This window comes from Octopus sinensis, linkage group LG1 (genome assembly GCF_006345805.1).
Source record: "Octopus sinensis linkage group LG1, ASM634580v1, whole genome shotgun sequence".
Lineage (NCBI taxonomy): Eukaryota > Metazoa > Mollusca > Cephalopoda > Octopoda > Octopodidae > Octopus > Octopus sinensis.
The window spans coordinates 175,887,409-175,909,579 of record NC_042997.1 but is presented as its reverse complement, the minus strand read 5'-3'; the positions used below and the strand labels follow the sequence as shown (position 1 = coordinate 175,909,579).

Genomic DNA, 22,171 nt, shown 5'->3' with positions numbered 1-22,171 from the left:
GAAAACACTTACCCAAGTGCCATGCAGTGGGACTGAACCCAGAACCATGTGGCATGGAAGCAAGCTTCTTACCACATGACCACATATACGCCTATATTTATTTCAATTTTTTTTTGTAAACTGACATAGGCATAGTGGCTGTGTGATGAAGAAATTTGCTTTCCAACCACGTGATCTTGGGTTCAGTCCCATTGCATGGCACCTTGGGAAAGTGTCTTCTACTATAGCACCAGGTCAACCAAAGCCTTGTGAATGAATGTGGTAGATGGAAACTAAAAAAAGCCCTACATGTGTGTGTCTGTATGCATGCCCTTGCATAGACATCTTGTAGTGGCCATAATTGAGTGTCATTATTATGACATTATAATGAGTGTCATAATCATTCAAGTGAGGTTTGCTTGTTTTACATGAAAAATATGTCTGGCCATGGGAAAATATTACTTTGCTTAAAAACAGGTGAGGGTTGGCAACATGAACAGCACCGAGCCATAGGAAATCTGTATTGATGAATTCCATCTGTCATGCAAGCATGGAAAAGTGGACATTAAAATGCTGATGAAGAATTTTAGGTAATTCAGTTTCATTCATTTATGTGACAAAAACTAAAAACCATGCAATAAAATCATCTGAGAAATATGCAGAGATCACACAGTTATTTCAAAACCAAGAGACAGCACAATCTCGACTAAGGTGAGGTTTGAAGATACCTTCTTCCCCCCCCCCCAGTCTCTCAGGTCCAGATAACTTTCCTTCCTGTCTATAAGATAGAAAATAGATTTATTGGTGCAGACATGGCTGTGTGGTAAGAAGTTTGCTACCCAACCACATGGTTCCAGGTTCAATCCCTCTGCATGGCATCTTGAGCAAGTGACTTCTACTATAGTCTCAAGCCAATCAAAGCTCTCTGAGTGGATTTGGTAGATGGAAATTGAAAGAAGCCCGTCATGTGTATGTGTAAATAAGCGTTTGTGTGTGTGTGTGTGTGTGTGTGGATATATATATATATATATATATATATTTGTGTGTCTTTGTATCTGTGTTTGTTCCCTCACCATCGCTTGACAACCGATGTTGGTGTGTTTACATCCCCATAACTTAGCAGTTTTGCAAAAGAGCTCAACAGAATAAGCACTAAGCTCACAAAGAATAAGTCTTGGGGTCTATTTCTTCGATTAAAGCCCATTAAAGGTGGTGCTCCAGCATGACTATAGTAAAGTGACCAAAACAAGTAAAAAGAATTGGTTAATTCACATAACTCCATGAGGGCTAGTTTCTTGGTTTCCCTGGTAGCATGGAGAACGGACGTTAAACGATGATGATGATGATATATATATACATATATATATATATATATAATAACAAAGGGTAAAATTAATTAATTAAGAAGTAATCAATAATTTCACCAAGTAGAATTCGGCATGAAAAAGACCATTTCACGGTAAACTTAAGTAATACTTTATAATTAGGGTTCAGCAAAGATTTGCTTTACCACATACCGAAGTTTAGAAATAGCAGCCAAAAAACCTTAGCTATTTCTTCTGGGAGTCCCTTTTTAAAGTAGAAGAAATAGCTAAGTTTTTTGGCTGCTATTTCTAAACTTCGGTATGTGGTAAAGCAAATCTTTGCTGAACCCTAATTATAAAATATATATATATATATATATATATATACATACAAAAAAGGGTGAAATGTAATTAATTTAATAAAATTAATAAATTTCACCTAGTAGATTTATCGGTATGGAAAAGACCATATTTGGTAAGAATTATATTAATTGTAATAAAGGGTTAATTGCAACAAGTTGCTCAAAACCACATACCGAAAATATTTGAAATAGCAGCCAAATTGATCGCTATTTCTCCTACTACTAAAAAAAGTCTCCACAAACAAACAGAATTTGTAACCCGTATATGGTAAAAAGAAAGAAAATAACGAAATCTATATATATATATATATATATTCCACTCTGGATGGGATGCCAATCTGTCATAGGATTACTCATTTTTAGCAGCTGAGTGGACAGGAGCAACATGAAATGAAGTGTTTTGCCCAATGAATTTTGTACAATGAATTGCCTGGTCCAAGAATCAAAACTCCAATCTTACAATCATGACTTCAACATCCTAACCTCTAAGCAATGTGTCTCCACTATTTTTTTAAGTGAATTTAATTCTGAACCACTAGTGTTGTTTTACATGAGAGCATTGCAGTATCGTCGTGCCAATTTATCTATGTAATTGCCCCACAATAAATACAACCAATACAGATAACATCACCAGTCATCTTAAAAGCAAGAAATGTGAAACTTTAGTGATCCACTTGTATAATTGTTCTTTATAAAGCATTTGGTAAGTGTTCTTATTTCCACTGCAGCTACAGGTTTCAATAATATATTATGACAATTACAATGGTGGGAGAGGGAGCAGAGGTAATAAATGAAGTGAGGAGATTGGTGAAAGCTGTGGTAATTGACTCATCTTCTCCCCCAAAACTGCTGTCCTTGTGGCAAAATTTGAAACCATTATTATTATTATTATTGAGTGAGAGAGCAGTGCATGCCATCGAAGTGACACTGGAGTAAAATATACGAAGCCCAGTATACCCATCATTACTACCCGTCTGATAAGGATACACCAGGCACATGCATCATGACCATATGTGCATGATATGGTGATCTTATATCAAGATAAACACTGCATGACTTTGCAGGAAGGGCCCAATTAGAATTTTCATCAGGAGGAGTAGCCCAACCTGCTCAAAAGGTCCCTGAATAAGGTTTGTTTAAGGATGATGAACAAAACACCCAAGTTTCCAGAGGTGAATTATTTAAATACCAAAGACTTTCAACACATGGCTATGATGCTCCCCCACTACTTCTGCTCATGATCAGAAATGGCACATATCGTCAGCCACGAAAGGACATGCTCAACTGGTTAAGGTCAAGTAAAGGACAAGCAAATCTGTGGTATGGAGCAGAATATTTGCTGTAGCTCATCTTTTATACCAAGACAAATCAATGGACATGATAACACTTCCAATCAGTTAAGATCAAAAGCCTTGAAAGCCACTGCCTGGTACTGCATCAGGACATATCATTATTTTTATCATCGTCAGCATCCTCCTATCATCATCATTATCAAGGTGATGAATTGGTAGACTCGTTAGCATACCAAACAGTATGCTTAGCTACATTTCATCAATATGTAGGGAACTGAAATATCAAGTAATTCTTTCTAAGCTGAGCCAACAAGGGTGCTACTACATTACAATCACTTAATTTGTTAGAAATAGCAGCTAAATCTCCCTCATATCACACCGTACCAGCTTAAATAAAGATCAGTACACTGTAGCCATAGATATACTTAGAGATGGGATGGTCACAATTTGAGCACCTCTGATTGATTAGTCCCAAATATGGCCTAAATGCCAATAATACAAACCAGAGTTTTCCTTCTGTTAGAATATTAAGAAGAGATGTTAGTAATATTTGTCTTCACAGTCATGACATAAAAACAGTTGTTATAGGCACAAGTAGATACAGGTACAGCATTGATTTTCTTGAGGCTTTGGCTTCAAAGCCTTTCTCAATTACTGATTTTTCTAAACCAGGTGTGGTCACCTTGGCCAACACTCTAAATTAAACAAATATCAAATTAACTTATATAATTAAATAAAATATAGATACTTGCATATTAGTATAAATGATACAAGTTTATTAATACTGTACTATAGAAGGTACTAGTCAGTGTAAGGTACCAGAATACTAGTCTGGCAATTTCAGGAATTTGAAGTTCCTGTTTGTAAATTAATGTGGATTTTAAGAGGCGTTGTGTAATTGCTTGATTGTTTTGTGTTGAGATGGCCAATGATGATATATTGTGAATGTCTGAGTTGCTGTTGTCACAGTGGATGGCTTTATCACCATTGTTGCGAGGTACTTGTTGGTGTTGTATTGTAGCAATGTGGAAAGTGTTGGCTGCATGAATAATTACTGAAACAAACTCTCAAACCTTTAGCTGTAATATTTATTGGTGAACATAATATTTGTGTTGGCTATTTACAGCGGAAAATGTTAATACAATTGCTGACTGGGAGGAGAGGAAACAGTGCTGTGTCCATAGAAACCTACTTAAGGGACATTGTGTGAATATTTCAAAGTCAAAAGTCTGGAGCTCTCTCTCTTCAAATGCTCATGGTTGACTGCCTGCTAAGCTATGTGCCAAATGGTTTTTTATGGAATGGAAAGAGGGTAAATTCTAAAACATCTGAGAAGTCATATCATGCCACAGCTTCATGATGACTTGTTGATTCACCATGTGAAACTGGTGGCTTACTCAAGGTGTAGGAGTGGCTGTGTGGTAAGTAGCTTGCTTACGAACCACATGGTTCCGGGTTCAGTCCCACTACGTGGTACCCTGGGCAAGTGTCTTCTACTATAGCCTCAGGCCGACCAAAGTCTTTTGAGTGGATTTGGTAGATGGAAACTGAAAGAATCCTGTAGTACATATATATATATATATATATATATATATATGTATGTATGTGTGTATGTGTGTGTATATGTTGTGTATCTGTGTTTGTCTCCCCCCCCCCCAAACATCGCTTAACAACCGATGCTGGTGTGTTTAGGTCCCCGTAACTTAGCGGTTCAGCAAAAGTGACCAATAGAATAAGTACTAGGCTTACAAGGAATAAGTCCTGGGGTCGATTTGATTCGACTAAAGGCGGTGCTCCAGTATGGCCGCAGTCAAATGACTGAAACAGGTAAAAGAGTGTCTAACCAAGTATTTAATAGTGGGAGTTTGGATCACTACAGAGGTTTGGGACCATAAGTGTCTGGAAAGTCAGTGTTGAACTTGTATCATAAACTAGATTTTATAAGATATCTAACTGATTCTATATCATTTATATATAACTAGCAGTATTGCCCACCGTTGCTCGGGTTTGTAAGGGAAATAACTATAAAGCATTTTTAGAGAGTTATAGCCAAAAAATAGCAAAAAGATGCATTAAAAATGGAAAAAAAACGATGGTAAATTTTTTTTTAAATCGTTAACTCATCGTAGACATTTTTAGAGAGTTACTTCCCTTATATAATAGCGAAAAAATGCATTAAAATGAAAAAAATGATGGTAATTTTTTTTTTAAATCGTAGACTCATTGTAGACGCGCGCTAATACCCAGAAGGGCTCGATATGAATCACGACTATAAGATACCCGGTTTTTGTTAAACTGCACCTCAAAATGTGGGAGTAGTTACGAATCTAAATCGTAGGAGACAGACACACAACTTCACTTTTATATATAAAGATGATCTGTAGACTCAAATTTTACTAACTGGATTAAATGATAAATTGTGAAAAATAAAAGACAATACTTATTCCATACAAACAAAAGAGAAATTACAAATGGCATGAAAGTAATAGAGTTTAATGCTAGCATTATCATATTTCTAATGAAATACACCATCTTCCAGTCATTTTTGGAAATAATTATGAATTTGATGGAATATATAAATCTAACTTCCCTGCTAACAAACTAATGTTTGAACCATAACTTTGATTCATGATTGGTTTTCATTTAACTCTTTCGTTACCATGTTTTTATTGAAATACACTGCTTTAGTTTCAATTACTTTTGAAAATAATGGAGAATTTAATAAAATAGCTATTGCTATTAAGCTGGTATTTGGGACATAATTGACATGAAATTTTGATGGAAAGTTTTAATTTAGATCACTTTTAAACAGGAAATTTTTTGTCACAGAACCAGAAGCAGCCTCAGACAGGTTGGTATCAAAAGGGTTGACCCTTTCGTTACCAACCCAGCTAAAACCGGCTTTGGCTCTTTAGTATAAATGTCTTGTTTTCATAAGTTTTGAATTCAAATCTTCCACCAAGTCTTAGTCACAATTTATGTTCCTAACACTAGCTCAATGATAACGATGTTATTTTACTAAATTCTTTGTTATATTTAAAATAATTGGAAGAAACATAGATTATCTTAAAATAAATACAGAAACGAAAGGGTTAAACATAAAGATCTGAGATTTTGTGACACAGAGCTGAAGTGGGTGTGGCTTTCAAGTAGATTTGTATCAAAAAGTTAAGGAAATGAGAAGTAGTGAACTAGAAAATGTAAAACTTTAAATCTGTCGACAAAATCCTGACAGGTAACAAAAAGAGACAGATGACAGCAACAACAAAGAGGGTGAAAAACAAATCAACAACAAAATACTCCAATTTAATAACAGTTATATTATTACAATAATATTTGCATAGTATTTGATCAAAAGCTATCTATTTATAGTGGATATAAATATAAGGTGTTCTCACCATGACTGTTCATCTCTTGTGAAAGGTAGGAGAGTCCAGTTTGCTGGACATTGTTGTAGAGCTGAAAATGAGGCAATTTCTACTCTTCTCCTCTGGAAGCCATCTACTCGCAATACCAGAGGGCGCACACTCTCCTACCTTGATGTAATCTCCAGGGATACAGGCATCAAGCAACAGGACCTCCGTAATGCTATGATGGACCGTGAAGACTGGCATAGCATGGTAAATTCCATTGTCTTGATGATGATGATGATGATGACTGTTCATGTGAACTTTGCTTTTTTTTCACTCCTTTGAAAGTTAATAAAATTATTACTAGAAAAGAATATTGGAGTTTGTATAACCTTTGAAGATAGCGCTCCAGAATGGGAACAGTCCAGTGAGTGAGAACAGAAAAAGATTAAAATATCCTCAATTAAAGATTTTGTGCAAGAGTGGAATTATGAAAAGTTTGATATCTATAGTTTCTTTTGTCTTACCTTTTCCTCGATTCAGTCATTGGACTGTGGCCATGTTGGGGAACTATCTTAAAGGATTCAGTCAAACAAATCAACTCCAGTACTTATTTTTAAGTTAGGTACTTTAACTATTGGTCTCTTTTGCAGTCATATGAAATCAAAATGCAATATCTTAAGCCTTTACACTAATTCACCTCCCCACCGTCGAATGAATTCTTTGATGATGGTGAAGAGCAAAAGACTCACAACTGCAGGACATGCATTTTCAAGAGGTGCAATAAAAAAAAAATAGCAACAACTAACAAATCAAAGCTGTGTCACAGACTTAGCTGGCTTGCCAAAGAAGTTTACTTTTATTTTCTCACACAAAATTAAAAAAAAAAAAAGAAGAGAAAACTGGCTGGTGGTACAACTAAAAATTGTTTCTCATGCATACTGACACCATTTTTATTATGATCTTGCAGTTGACATTACCACATTTATTATACAACAGCTGACATTTATATATTGGCGCATTATCATGAATACCACCATGAGTACTGCCATCGTTATCAATGTCATTACCACAACCGACATCAATATTTTTACTGTAAACACCTAAGAAAGCCTCCTGTTTTATATGGATGCTATATGGAGAGATCTCTAGACTGCAGTCAAATCTCACTCAAACCACATTCCACTGTCTTAAAAGAAAAGACACATCGAATAATATAATTCTGGCATAATATTATTAAAAAAAAAAAAGGAGAGAGAGAGAGAGAGAGAGAGAGAGAGAGAGAGAGAGAGAGAGAGAGAGAGAGAGAGAGAGAGAGAGAGAGAGAGAGAAGAGAGAGAGAGAGAGAGAGAGAGAAGAGAGAGAGAGAGAGAGAGGAGAGAGAGAGAGAGAGAGAGAGAAATGATCATGACTTGAATATCATTGATCAGAGATTTGTCCAGTCAGAGTTGACTTGGAGACTAAACAAAAAAACCATCCTAATCATTACTAGAATCTTCATCCTAGCAACCCAACTACCATAAAAACCATCCCTTTCCGTCACCACCACCATTAGTTATTGCAATAATGTATCAAGAGAGATTTTTGCATGTAGGGGTGTGTGTATGTGTGTATTGAAGAAGGAAGGCAGTGTTCATGATTTTTTTGTAGAAGGCTTTTAACCCTTTCATTATCAACCCGGATGAATGTCTTGTTTTCATAAGTTTTGAATTAAAATCTTCTACCAAACCTTAGTCACAATTTATGTTCCTAACACTAGCTTAATGATAACTAAGTTATTATATGAAATTCTCTATTATATTTAAAGTAATTGAAAGAAACACACAGCATCTCAAAATAAATATACTCTTTTACTCTTTTACTTGTTTCAGTCATTTGACTGCGGCCATGCTGGAGCACCGCCTTTAATCGAGCAACTCGACCCCGGGACTTATTCTTTTGTAAGCCCAGTACTTATTCTATCGGTCTCTTTTGCCGAACTGCTAAGTAACGGGGACATAAACACACCAGCATCAGTTGTCAAGCAATGCTAGGGGGACTAACACAGACACACAAACACACACACATACATATATATATACATATATACGACAGGCTTCTTTCAGTTTCCGTCTACCAAATCCACTCACAAGGCTTTGGTCGGCCCGAGGCTATAGTAGAAGACACTTGCCCAAGGTGCCACGCAGTGGGACTGAACCCGGAACCATGTGGTTGGTTAGCAAGCTATTTACCACACAGCCCCTCCTGCGCCTATATATAGTAACGAAAGGGTTAAGACTGGTTGGCAGGAGGGATGAAAGCATCTTAAAACTGAATGCTTGCAAAAGAAGGGGCTCTGGCTTTAGCAGAGACCCTCAAGATGCCATTCATTGGTTTTAAATCAGGAAATGCATTAGGTCTATTCATCCAAGTACATCACAACCAGATTTGAACTTAGACTGTGAAGATCAATGACAAATATTGCTAGGCATCTGGTTCAACATTCTTATAATTCTGCCAATCTATTGCCTAAGGTTGGTAATTTTATATTATAAAAGAGAAGCTGATTTCCATCTGTCTGACTGTCACAAGACATATATGAAAAGGGATAAAGGGGGAGATAATCCTGTCACAATGTATATTTACATGGAGGGGAGAAGGAGAAAAGGTTGAGAGAGAAATACAGTGAGACAGGTAGATAGTATTGTCACCATAGTAACTAAGACGTTTTGATTGAAAATGCAGGTATTTATGTGCAAGTCTGTCAACACAATGTAACACAGCTTAAAAAAAACTTACCATATAACAATATAGTTACTTGTGTATGTGTGTGTGTGTAATTCGCATGTTTCTGTATGTCTTTCAACATAGGATCAACGCAACACAGTAAAATGATAGGTTGTTGTTAAGAGAAATTCAGTGAGAGAGAAAGAATGTGTGTGTGAAAGATAGTGTTGTCACCATAGCAACTAATGACTTTCACTATGTAACAATCTACTATTAACAGAAGGTTATATACATGATTAACAAATATTTTTACCAGCAGCTTAGTGACGGGTGAAGACCTAGGTTTTTAAAGAATCCAAAGTTGACCTTCACAAGATTTGAACCTAGAATGCAGATAATTAGAACAAATACACAATTCATTCTATCCAACACTAATGGCTGACAATTTGTATCTATTTAGAGAGGATAAATGAATTGTAATCAGTAGCATTGAAATTTTGTACATCTGAATTCCAGTTTCTAGTTTTCATTTTTTTATAGGCATAGGAGTGGCTGTGTGCTTATGAACCACATGGTTCTGGGTTCATTCCCACTGCGTGGCACCTTGGGCAGGTGTCTTCTACTATAGCCTTTGGCCGACCAAAGCCTTGTGAGTGGATCTGGTTGACGGAAACTGAAAGAAGCCAGTCATGTGTATATATATATATGTGTGTGTGTGTGTGTGTGTGTGTTTGTACCCCCAACATCGCTTGATAACTGATGCTGGTGTGTTTTCGTCCCCGTAACTTAGTAGTTCAGCTAAAGAGACCGATAGAATAAGTACTAGGGTTACAAAGAATAAGTCCTAGGGTCGATTTGTTCGACTAAAAAGGCGGTGCTCCAGCATGGCCACAGTCAAATAACTGAAACAGGTAAAAGAATAAAAGAGTAAGCATATATCTTCTGTCTTTTGTGTCAGTCACTGAACTGTGGCCATACTGGGGCACCTCCTTGAAGGGCTTAGTTAAACAAATTAATCCCAGTACTTACTTTTTTCTTAGGGACATACACAGACTAACACCTAATGGTTGTCAAGCAATATGAATGAGTGTGTTGGGCAAACACAGACACACACACAACAAGATTCTACATACTTTCCATCAACTGAATTCACTTACAAAGCATTGGTTGGAGCCAGGCTATTGTGGAAGACACTTGCCCAAGGTTTTATATAGTGGGATTGAACCTAAAACCACATGGTTTCTTTATCACATATACACAATCAAATTTATAGTGACTGATTAATTAACCATTGTCATTTAATCAATTTCAAATATTAACACCAGGATTTAAATTGGTTGATGTCTATTTTAGTGTACATCATGCTTAATGATTTCCTGAAAAAAGACTGAATGAGAAACTAAAGGAGGGAGTCAAGTGCAGAAATGAGAAGACAGTATGGTAAACAATACTATATATGGTTTTGTGAGCGTTTGTCAAAACCACCATACTCAGAATCCTAGTTTAGAACCTCATCATAAGTATATTTTCAAATAAGGTATAAATTCCTATGTGAACGTGGTTCACCCAATCAGCACTGGTTTATTTGTAATAATTGATTTGGTAAACTTCAAAAGAAGCGTGTGAATACTCCCACCCAATAGCTTGGTCGAACATTCTAGGAATTCAAATAAGGTTATAAAAATGCTGAGAAATTGAATCCCAGATAGAGCCATACAGAAATCCACACGGTCCCTTGTAGCTCATTAGTAATGCAGCAACTGAAAATTGATAAGGAACTGGTTTACATAAACTGATATATGAATTGAGATAAAGAAGTAGAGGAGAAGAGAGCAGAGAAAGAGAAAATAAAAGGAAAGAAGCATATGAAAAAAATAAAGAAGCAAATAAAGTAAAACTAGAATAGACTGAGGTTGCATGTTGTGGTTCTAGCCAATATTTGGAGTCTCTACGAGGTTGTTAGGCCTTCCAGAAACCTCCCTCAAATTATGGTCCTATCTACTTCAAAAACTAAAATCCTAGTGTGTTCGAAGATGCCTGCAAAATAAGGAATGACTACAACTGGAATATTTTTTAACATAAGTCTGCTCGATTAGGAATGATCTGGGATTAAAAATAAAAACGACCATCAGTATTTGACCATCCAAAATCATAATAAAAGTTTATAGTCCTTATCGTATATACTTCCTTCAGAAATTCACATCTGTATGATTGAGCTAAACGCATCTACATTTTGCTAAGAACTAAAACTGTTCAAACTGCACTGACTGAAAAATATTGAGTTTTCTCAAAATTATCTTAGTGGTATTTGCAGTGGTTGTGACAAATTCAACCTTTGCAATCAATAGGATGAAAAAAAAAAAAAAAAGAAAATTTAGTAATGTCAAACTAAAAGTGAAAGAATAAAAAGTAATAAAGAAAGGAGTGGCTGTGTGGTAAGTAGCTTGTTTACCAACCACATGGTTCTGGGTTCAGTCCCACTGCGTGGCACCTTGGGCAAGTGTCTTCTACTATAGCCTCGGGCCGACCAAAGCCTTGTGAGTGGATTTAGTAGATGGAAACTGAAAGAAGCCCATCGTATATATGCATACATATATATAAGCGTGTGTGTGTTTGTGTGTCTGTGTTTGTTCCCCTAGCATTGCTTGACAACCGATGCTGGTGTGTTTATGTCCCCGTTACTTAGCGGTTCGGCAAAAGAGACCGATAGAATAAGTACTGGGCTTACAAAAGAACAAGTCCTGGGGTCGAGTTGCTCGATTAAAGGCAGTGCTCCAGCATGGCCGCAGTCAAATGACTGAAACAAGTAAAAGAGTAAAAGAGAAGCCAATTCTCACACTAGGAAGCCAATTCTCACACTTTAGATGTATGTATAGCAAGAAACAGCTAGGTTTCTTTCTCTGATATTTTACACCATTCAACCTACAAAAGGGAATGTGTGAGAAACAAAATAGGAATTTCGAAAGTTTTAAAACATTGAATGGCTACGGGCGTCCACCAGAATAAAACAAAAATGAAAGAGGTCTGTAAAAACCATGTGAAGTGAGGTGATGAGAATGGCTCCTCAGTACATCACATAGACGATGCAATAAATGTAAAAAGAATAAATGCATATACAAGCCAGAGGGAAAAGAGAGACAGAACCGGGTAGTATGTTTAAGAGAGGATTTATTGATAAGTTAATCTGTGTGACGGTGTGTGTGTCAAGTATACAGAATACTGATATGTTAACATGTGTGACAGTGTGTGCGTCAGGTATACAGAATTTTTGACAGTGTGTGCGTCAGGTATACAGAATTTTTATGTTAACATATGTGACTGTGAGTGCATCAAGTACAGAGCATTGAAAGAGTATAATGAGAAGTTAGAAGAATGTTCATAGACACAAGAATGAGAAATACCAGTTCGTAGTCAATTGTACACGATAGTTGAAATGCTGCATCAAGAAGTTGCGGTGATGATGCAGAGCCGGTTGAGGTACGTCGTATGTGAAGTTGTGGCTGTGATGCAGAGCCAGTTGAGGTACAAGTCATACGTGAAGTTGTGGCTGCGATGCTGCTTCCTGGATCACTTGGTACAGGAGTTCTCACAGGTTGTATTTGCTGTTAACCATGGTGAAGTAATTAATGAACAGTGTTGTTAGAACCTGTGCAAGTTGCTGTGTACGTAGAGAGATGATGTTGACAACATTAAGATGATGATGGCGACGACGAAAGAGATTGCCGTAATACTGTTGGATGAGTGTTGTTGTCTGGCATTGTCGCTGGAACTGGCTGTCTTTTGTGGTCAGTGGCTAGACCTTAAAAGGTCTGGAACCAAAGACATCGAGACGATGCAAAGCTGGAGTAGTATAGGGAGCAGTTGGCTCAAACTAGGGTTGAGAACAGACTGTCTTACATGAACTTATTTGAAGGCTGTGATTGATTGGGTTGCATATTGGCATGCAATAGAGCAAGAGACAAGTTGCACTAATACCAACCAATCAGAGTAGTGGACACAACAGGGTCAAAAATGCAGCCAAAGGCTAGCTGTTCTCCACTACGTTCGTCTGTATATATAACAGAGAGGAATTTCCCTTAAGTGTATGCTACAGGTCCATAGATATAAAAAAATGGAGAACCCTTGAACTAAATCATATAGCATGAATTATTTTGTCTTATAGCGTAAATGGATCTGCATCAGTTTTGACTGAACTTACCTTCATTCATTGAATTTGCATTTAAGTGGCTTGAGTATTCCAAATGGCAAGTGTACCTATAATATAGCTCTCAGGTAGAATCAGTCTGACAAAATACATAGCTGGATCTCTGGATTACAGGTACAATCCATCTGACAGGCTTCCGTGTAGTTTCCATTTACCCAATTTCACTCACAAGGTCAGTGGCTGTCAGCAATTTTTTAACCTATGGACCCCTCTGACTACCATTTTACTTGGATAGACACCCGTGGCCATTCAATGTTTAGAAAATATATAGTTCTTTCAAAATACTTATTTTGCTTTTCACACATTCACATGCGTAGGTTAAACTATGTAAAACGTTAGAGAAATAAACCTAGCTGTTTCTTGCAATAAATTCATCTTAATCAAAATTTCTTTCATGGACTTTCTTGCATTAGCCCATACCGGTACCACATATAAAAAGTACCGGTGCCACGTGAAAAGCACCTGTGCAGGTGCTACATATAAAACGCCCGTGTTGGTGTCATGTAATAGCACTGATGCTGGTGTGTTGTTGTTGTTGTTAAGCAACAAGACGGTTAAGGGTGGTTAGGTGATCGTCTAGGGCTGAGGGGCGGGAGACTCCAGACCTTGGAAAAAAAAACTTTGGCCGTCTTGTTGTAGTTGAGGATTCTTTGTTGACGCCTGATACCACTGGGAGGTGGCCCTTGAAGTCGCTGGAAATGGAGATCTCCAGGTTCAAATTCTTGAATGGCTGGTGCTGGTGCCATGCATGTCGGTGTCATGTCTTAAGTGGTTGGTGTTAGGAAGGGCAGCCAACCATAGAAACCATGCCAAAACAACTAGAGCCTGGTGCAGCTCTCCGGCTTGCCAGCACCTGAAAAACCATCCAACCCATGCTAGCATGGAAAACAGATGTTAAATGATGATGATGATAGACCCTCAAAAATCTTACATGGACTCCTGTAGAGAACCACCGCTTTAGGTTAACCTGAAGCTATAGTAAAATGCGCATGTCCAAGATACCACGCAGAGGGACTGAACTCCAGACTATGTGAGTGTGAAACGAACTACAGGAGCACTCCATTGGTTACGGCAACGAGGGTCCCAACTGATACGATCAACGGAACAGCTTGCTCGTGAAATTAACACGCAAGTGACTGAGCAATCTATAGACACGTGTATCCCTAAAGTAGTTCTCAAGGAGATTCAGCGCGACAAGGCCGGCCCTTTGAAATATGGGTACAACTCATTTTTGCCAGCTGAGTGGACTGGAGCAATGTGAAATAAAGTGTCTTGCTCAAGGACACAATGCATTGCCGGGAATTGAACTCATGACCTTACAATCTTGAGCCGAATGCCCTAACCACCAAGCCACGCGCCCTCACAATATATATTAGACTAAGGAATACACAATGCCACTTTCACTTTGAAAAACTATAGCAGAAGAAATTTTTTAGACTGTGCTGTAACCAACTTATATTTGTCATGAGGATGTTATTTATGGTCATTCTTTATAGTTTGATTGAGTTGTTACGTAGGTGATGAGCTGGCAGAATTGCGGACAAAAAGCCTAGCAGCATTTCTTCTGGCTTTATGTTCCGAGTTCAAATTCCGTTGAGGTTGATAAAAAAAAATACAGTACCAGTTGAACTGTGGAGTTGATGTATTCAACTAGCCCCCTCCTCCAAAATTTGAGGCCTTGAGTCTATAGAAAAAGGATTATCATTAAAAAGGTGGCGGGCTGGTAGAATCTGCGCACTAGGGTCAATGTAATAGACTCCCACTTCATCATTTGTTGACCTTTTGTCAAAATCTGAAACATTTTCTTACTTTACTCTTTTTACTTGTTTCAGTCATTTGACTGTGGCCATGCCGGAGCACCGCCTTTAGTCGAGCAAATTGACCCCGGGACTTATTCTTTATAAGCTAGTACTTATTCTATCGGTTTCCTTTGCCGAACCGCTAAGTTACAGGGACGTAAATACACCAGCATCAGTTGTCAAGCGATGTTGGGGGGACAAACACAGACACACACACATATATATATATATACGACTGGCTTCTTTCAGTTTCCGTCTACCAAATCCACTCACAAGGCATTGGTCAGCCCGAGGCTATAGTAGAAGACACTTGCCCAAGGTGCCACGCAGTGAGACTAGTTCGTAAGCAAGCTACTTACCACACAGCCACTCCTACGCCTATGACTTTGTTCATTATTTTTTTTGCTTGTTGTTTTCTTTTTAACGACGATATTAATTTGTTTAAAATTATAATTGCATAGGCACACACATACACATTGACCCACACACATGTGCACAAACAAACAAAAAGGAGCGCAGTGTAAACAACGGACAGAGTCAAGACTATTGAAAAGGTTGCAAGACGCAACGAAAATTTTAGGAAAATAAAAATAAGGAATTAGTAGAAATTTTACCGGTGAGTGTGTTACATTATAAGACACAAAAAGAAAACGACTCTCCTCAGACACAACAATATTTTATTAATTACACCCGGAAATATGTCCTATGACAAATAAATTGCCGACGAAGAGAAAATGGCACGTCGTGCCGTTAACAATAGCAAACTATTCAAGTTGAGAATCGAAACTATCTTGTTTGTCTGCTTCTCAAGAAATTTATATATGAGAAAATAAAGAAAGGATCTTTTCGGTTTGAACAGCAGGTTTTTTCTAGCGGTGTCATATGAAATTGTCACCCATAATTATGACTCTAGTATCGATCTATTGCATTTCAATCTGTTTTAGGGTTAGTTAGGGTTAGGGTTGGGGGAAGGGTATCTTGTTTTCTTCAGAAATGTAAATAAACCCAATCTGTTTCTTAAACGAGGGACATATTCATACGGTACAGAATGTTTTCACCTCAATAGACGTCATTGGTTGGTTGAAATTGCAGAAATTGAAGAAAAAACAACAAATATCTTACAAACAATAGAATTTTCTCAATAAAGCCAAGAGAAAAAGATGTTTTATAAACACATTCTACCAGTATACGAAGTTTAAAAGTGTTTAGTTACGTGGAAATTATTTTTAAAAACTGCCGTTCAAACCGAAAAGATCCAAAGAAATTATGATAAATGTCTATTACAACTTAAGTGAATTTTCCTTTTTGAGAGACGAAATCGGGAATCGATGCTGTAGTTTATGGTGATCGTCAAGCTCAGTTTTGCTCCCCTAGACATCAATAGCTTTTATCCCTTCTAAGAAATCAATATGATTTATAGAGCGAAAAGACAAACTATTGTGAGAATGAGAGTAAGGGTATGGAAAGGAGACAAATAACGTTCATAACATGTGTCCGATGTAACTGGTGGTGGTCTGCTTCAGCAAAAATTATAGTGAAGTTCAGTGTAGACAAATTCATATGCCATGAAAACGGAAATATGATGTTTGGAAACAGTTTAAAAAAGAAACCGAGAATAGATAAGAACAATATGACGGTTAAGATAGAGAGAGTACTTCTATTTACAAACCCGTACAATTTTTCCCTATTCTCTCCATACACTCACCAAACTTTATTTACGTCTAGTGATTTCTAGTTACTTGGAAATACAAGGGTGTAGGCGATATACTGAAGGAAATTCACTTTCTAAAAATACATTACCTACACTCATTTCATATGTTTACCTCTTTTCTTTTCGCTTTGCCCCTGTATTTTCAAAGTACCATCTAATCCACCGCCACTAGAAAGTTCAATTTTTTTTCTCAGAGGAATGAGAATGTCCGAAAACCCAGATTGCTCTTCTCACAAATATTCCTAAAATAACAGATGTTCGATTGGGATGAGGGTTCTGTCCCTTTTAGCAGGCCCCTTCTCTTTATTTTAGCAACAGGCCAACGCTAATTTCTCCGAGATTATAGTTACCTATTTCTTTTACTACCCACAAGGGGCTAAATACAGAGTGGACAAACAAACGGATTAAGTCGATTATATCGACCCCAGTGTGTAACTGGTACTTAATTTATCGACCCCGAAAGGATAAAAGGAAAAGTCGACCTCGGCGGAATTTGAACTCAGAACGTAACGGCAGACGAAATACAGTTACGCATTTCGCCCGGCGTGCTAACGTTTCTGCCAGCTCGCCGCCTTATGTTACCGCCGAGATTATAGTTACCTTTTAATCCACATTATAAACCGGCATTGTGATTTCGGTGAAGCGCTTCGCTTAACTTTTCGAAGGCTTACAGTCGGGAATCGATCTCGGACTGAACAAATCATCAACGACTAGATTTATTTTGTAGTGATCGGTCAAACTCTGTCTTACATTAATATATCAACAGCCGCGTCTCCCGTCTCAGAAATAATTATAACCCTTCTAGTAATTTACGGAGCAGAAAGTCGAAGTTTTACGCCGCTCAGTCTGAACTGCTAAGGTACTGAACTCACCAGCATAACTTGTGAGCAGGGGCGGCACTTTTAAAGAGGCACCACTTTTAGGTCTGCTGTAAGAAACATATATGTTTTTTGTGGGATCCGGGAACAGCAAATGGAAGGGCCACCCCGGGCGGCACACACTCTAGCTACGCTAGTGGTGGGACTACAGCGAATTACTTTGACAACGAAACATTGACAACTCAAATTGCTTGAATTTATCTCAACATCCGGTTATGGTAAGACCTTTTGAACCACTGGGCGTATCCTACATGTGCCTCCCCCCCCCAACCACATTTTGTCTCCTTGTAACTTCCAGAAAAATGGATATTTTTTAATGACATTTTCAACAAATACATTTCAGATTGTGTAGATTCCGATTATATTGTGAAAAGACTTTTCTATGGGTTGAAAGAGGGATTTCCGAAAATTCACACAAGTTGGCTTTGTTTCCTCATAACTTTCAGAAAAATGAGTGTCTTTTTAATGAAATTGTTCTACAAATACCTTTCAGAGTGTGTAAATTACGACTATATCGGAATTTGGAGTGAAAAAAAAAATAGCGAGCACATACCCATACATACCGATACATTTTTTTTTTTCATCGAAATTTCAAGTTTCGTTCTTGAAGATGTACATTTTCCAAAATTAAAATAAAGGACCCTCACCCCACCGAGTAAAAATTTTGTAGATATGTGTGACGTGCAGCATGTTATGTGTACGAGCCCACCAATGTTATTTTAAAATTAAGAAAGGTTTGGAAGAATTAGAACAAAGTTCTGCGGTAATTTTCTTTCATGTAAATAAATGTTTATGTTAATTTAAGAATTTGCCAGCAAAATCTTATAAAATGACAATATTAAAAAAAAAAAAGATGTACATATTTATATGTTTAAAATTAATTGTTATATTGATTTTATCAGTATAAAGCTGACTAATTGAAAAAAAAAATCTTATGTAATCGTTATCTAAACACTCAGAAAAGTATAGAAAATTTCATAACAAAAAAAAAGCCCATTTTTCTGAAAATTATGAGTAAACAATGCCGACCCGTGTCAAATTATCCGAAAATCCTCACCCTACCCTGGGAAAAAAATCTTTATTTTTCACAACAATTTCCAACAGAATCAGAATCTACACCATTTGAAGCATATCTGTAGGAAATTTCATTAAAAAATATCCATTTTTCAGGAAGTTATGAAGCAACAAAGTTGTACTGGGGGTGACATGTGTAGGAATGTGGCACGGGGTTATATCGCTTTGGTTCTTTCAGAAGATGAGAAGATTCAGAAAACAGGGTGTTAAAAAGTAAATGGCTGAGAAACGACAATATAAAGGCATGTTACGGGTGTCTCAGTAAACCACAATGACGTTTGTGTAAAATGAGTGAAGATATATAACGAGTATTATCTTATCTGCAAAACAAACAAAAAAAAAAAAATCACAAGGGTGGCCAACCCAGAATCAAGATAAAGTACACTTCAGTGTTTTCTCGTACGGGCGAAGGACTGAAAAGGTGGCAAATTGCTTTGTTTAATGAAATTAAACCGCTTTAAACTTATTCAACACCGCGGTAAATAAAGAAGAATTATATGGATCCAAATGCTATTTTTGTCTTTTTACTAATAAAGAGGGTGAACATTCTAATATTTTGATGAGGAGTTATTGGTATTATCAGTTGAGAATCATTCAATAGTTATTGTACTGCTAGTATCACAGTGATTTATACTATAATACCCAGTTTCTCGTTGGAAACGGGTCTCTAAATTTTCTTTCTTTCATACTGCTAGCAATAACCGACCGACACGAAGCTCTCAATTGAACACAAACAGGCATCAAAGCGCAAGTTTCTCTCATAATTTACCGAAATATAAAGACACTAAGAGTAACAGTTGCCTTAAATATATAATCCACGAGCGAGAAATATATTAAAGAAGAGTAAATACTATCCGATATTGACCTTTCATTTGCGTTTGTTTTGTTTTCTCAAAAGAAATTAGTTGATCCTGGCTGAGCCGACCAATAACCAAAAGAATTCTAGCCACGAGCATCAACGTGCTTATTCTTCCAAACAGTATACCCTCGAACTATATTAAGCTAATGTGTACTCTCTTCCTTTTTAGATAGGGTATGCTTTTAGTGGATCTTTGGCTGTTATTGCTAGCAAGTCGAACGATCACGTAGTGGATCCGAACCAAGAATCAAACGGTAGTCATTTATTACAATGTGTGTAAACTAGACAACCGATTACAGATCTTAGGTTCGACTCCAATCGATAGAGGTAACGTTATTTTGGTTTCTGGCTTTCTCATCTGTTGTTTGCATAAATCAGAATCGGAAAATTATGTACCACATCAATTCAATCGGCTGTACTCCGCCGACCTTAAAAATATAGCCTTTATCCTTATGTACAATCAAAAGAAACCAACATAATTTAATTAAAAGAAATCTCGATCATGAACACTAAAACAGACAGACAGAAAAGTGAAGATAATAAAATTTCAATTTAGATAGAAAATACAAGTACTTCTTATTTTTAGTTCACCTGAAAAATTGTTTTAATATATATATGAAAAGGTGTCTATGGCTTATCATATGTAATATGTAAATGAAAAAACAAAAGTAAGAAAAACTCTTTCATGTTAGATTGCTTGCCGTAACTAACAATACGAGTTATTTTCCTATAAACAAGTACACAAATAATATGGGATATCGAACGTTTTTTGTATGTTGTGGCCGACTGAAAGACAAAAGTCATACTAAATAATATTTTTTTTCTTTCAAAATAATAATAGCTCATACCTTTTTTTGTCTTTCCTGTTTTGTCTTTCTTCGCCATATTTTCACGTATTTTATTCCCTTCTGTATTAGTTTTACTGTTGCTAACTTAAGCTGAACAGGCGATTTGTATTTAAATTAAATAGTAGCTGTTGATTGATAACAATGCTGGTTTCCTCTTTTATTTATTTATTCGTTTATTTATCTTCCTCTTCCTCTCTCTCTTTCTACTGCCTTACTGTAATTTTTTTCTTTTTCTATATATATTTTAACCCTGTTGACTGAAAACTTTGTAATGCTTGAGTGACGTTGCTACAGGTAACACAAAGTTGACACACCACACCTACATTACTAAAGTTATAGTGACAGTTTTACGTACGTGCGTATGTATGTATTACACACGCACACACACTATAAATAGCTAAAATGATCAGTGAAGCTCACTAGTAAATATGGATTGCTGGTGACTGAATTTTTGTTTCGTGCAAAAATGCTATAACACTTATTTAATCATAAAATTATATCTACACACTCTACCAGGCTATACACTTACCTATATGTATACTCTTTTACTTGTTTCAGTCATTTGACTGCAGCCATGCTGGAGCACCGCCTTTAATCGAGCAACTCAACCCCGGGACTTATTCTTTTGTATGCCCAGTACTTTTTCTTTCGGTCTCTTTTGCCGAACTGCCAGGTAACGGGAACATAAACACACCAGCATTGGTTGTCAATCAATGCTAGGGGGACAAACACAGACACACACGCATATATATATATATATATATATATATATATATACGACGGGCTTTCAGTTTCCGTCTACCAAATCCACTCACAAGGCTTTGGTCGGCCCGAGGCTATAGTAGAAGACACTTGCCCAAGGTGCCACGCAGTGGGACTGAATCCGGAACCATGTGGTTGGTAAACAAGCTACTTACCACACATACACACACACACATATATATATATATATTTAATTCAAAACTATTACTCTTATAACGATGGTTTCTCAATACAAAATTATATATAATTTAGGTGTATCTTTTATTTGTTATCTTTTACTTCAGTCCGTAAGCTACGGCCATGCTGGGGCACCGCCATTGAGAAAAAACTACAGGTTTTGCTAACAGCATCTAAGTTCTCCAAGCGGTCACCCCAAATATCAACAAGGCTTCACGTTGCTGAAGAAATGAGAAGAAAAACTCAAAAGCACAAAAAGTATACAAAAAGTTACACCTTAATGAATGTGGTAAACAGACAATCAAAAGCAGAACATTTCGTAGCTTCAGCTGCATTCCAGGTATTCCTAAATATAAAGGCTAAAAAATAGTTGATGTCTGACTACCCGACAGACACAGTAAGGTCGATCTTTTGGCTTCTATGCCGTTTAAGCGACTGGAAATACAAGACTCTTTTTAGATGGGACGTCAGACCGTCACACAGTTGCCCCCCACCCCACCCCAGCTATCGCTGATAATCATTTTCAGCTGAGTGGACTGAAACACCATAAAATGAAGGACACAGAGCACTGCCTAGTTCGAGAATCGAAAGCACGACCTAGTGACCATGAAACGAACACCCAAACCACTAATATCGGACACTAGATCACACATTTAGAAGAAAAGGTATAATCAATTTTATGAGTTCTCTGCTGGACTGGTACTTGATTTATGGATCACAGAAGAATAAAAAGCTAAGTCAATCTCGGCATGATTGGAACTTGAAGTGGAAGGACGTGACTAAAAAATACAAGGCATCAAATCCACCGCTCTACCGCTGTAGAGTGGGAAAAAAAAAGTAAACTAATGGAATGATTTGAACCTAAT

General features: G+C 37.0%; 1 protein-coding gene across 1 annotated transcript in view; it reads right to left on the bottom strand.

Moving 5' to 3' along the window:
• The window catches only part of LOC115212006 (choline transporter-like protein 2), a 206,067-nt gene extending 185,344 nt beyond the window's left edge, over positions 1–20,723 (bottom strand). The window contains exon 1 of the mRNA XM_029780799.2: positions 20,367–20,723. Within this exon, the coding sequence (XP_029636659.1) occupies positions 20,367–20,403 (37 nt within the window). The 5' untranslated portion in view covers positions 20,404–20,723. The remainder of the gene's footprint in view (positions 1–20,366) is intronic.
• Positions 20,724–22,171: the final 1,448 nt, after the last annotated feature.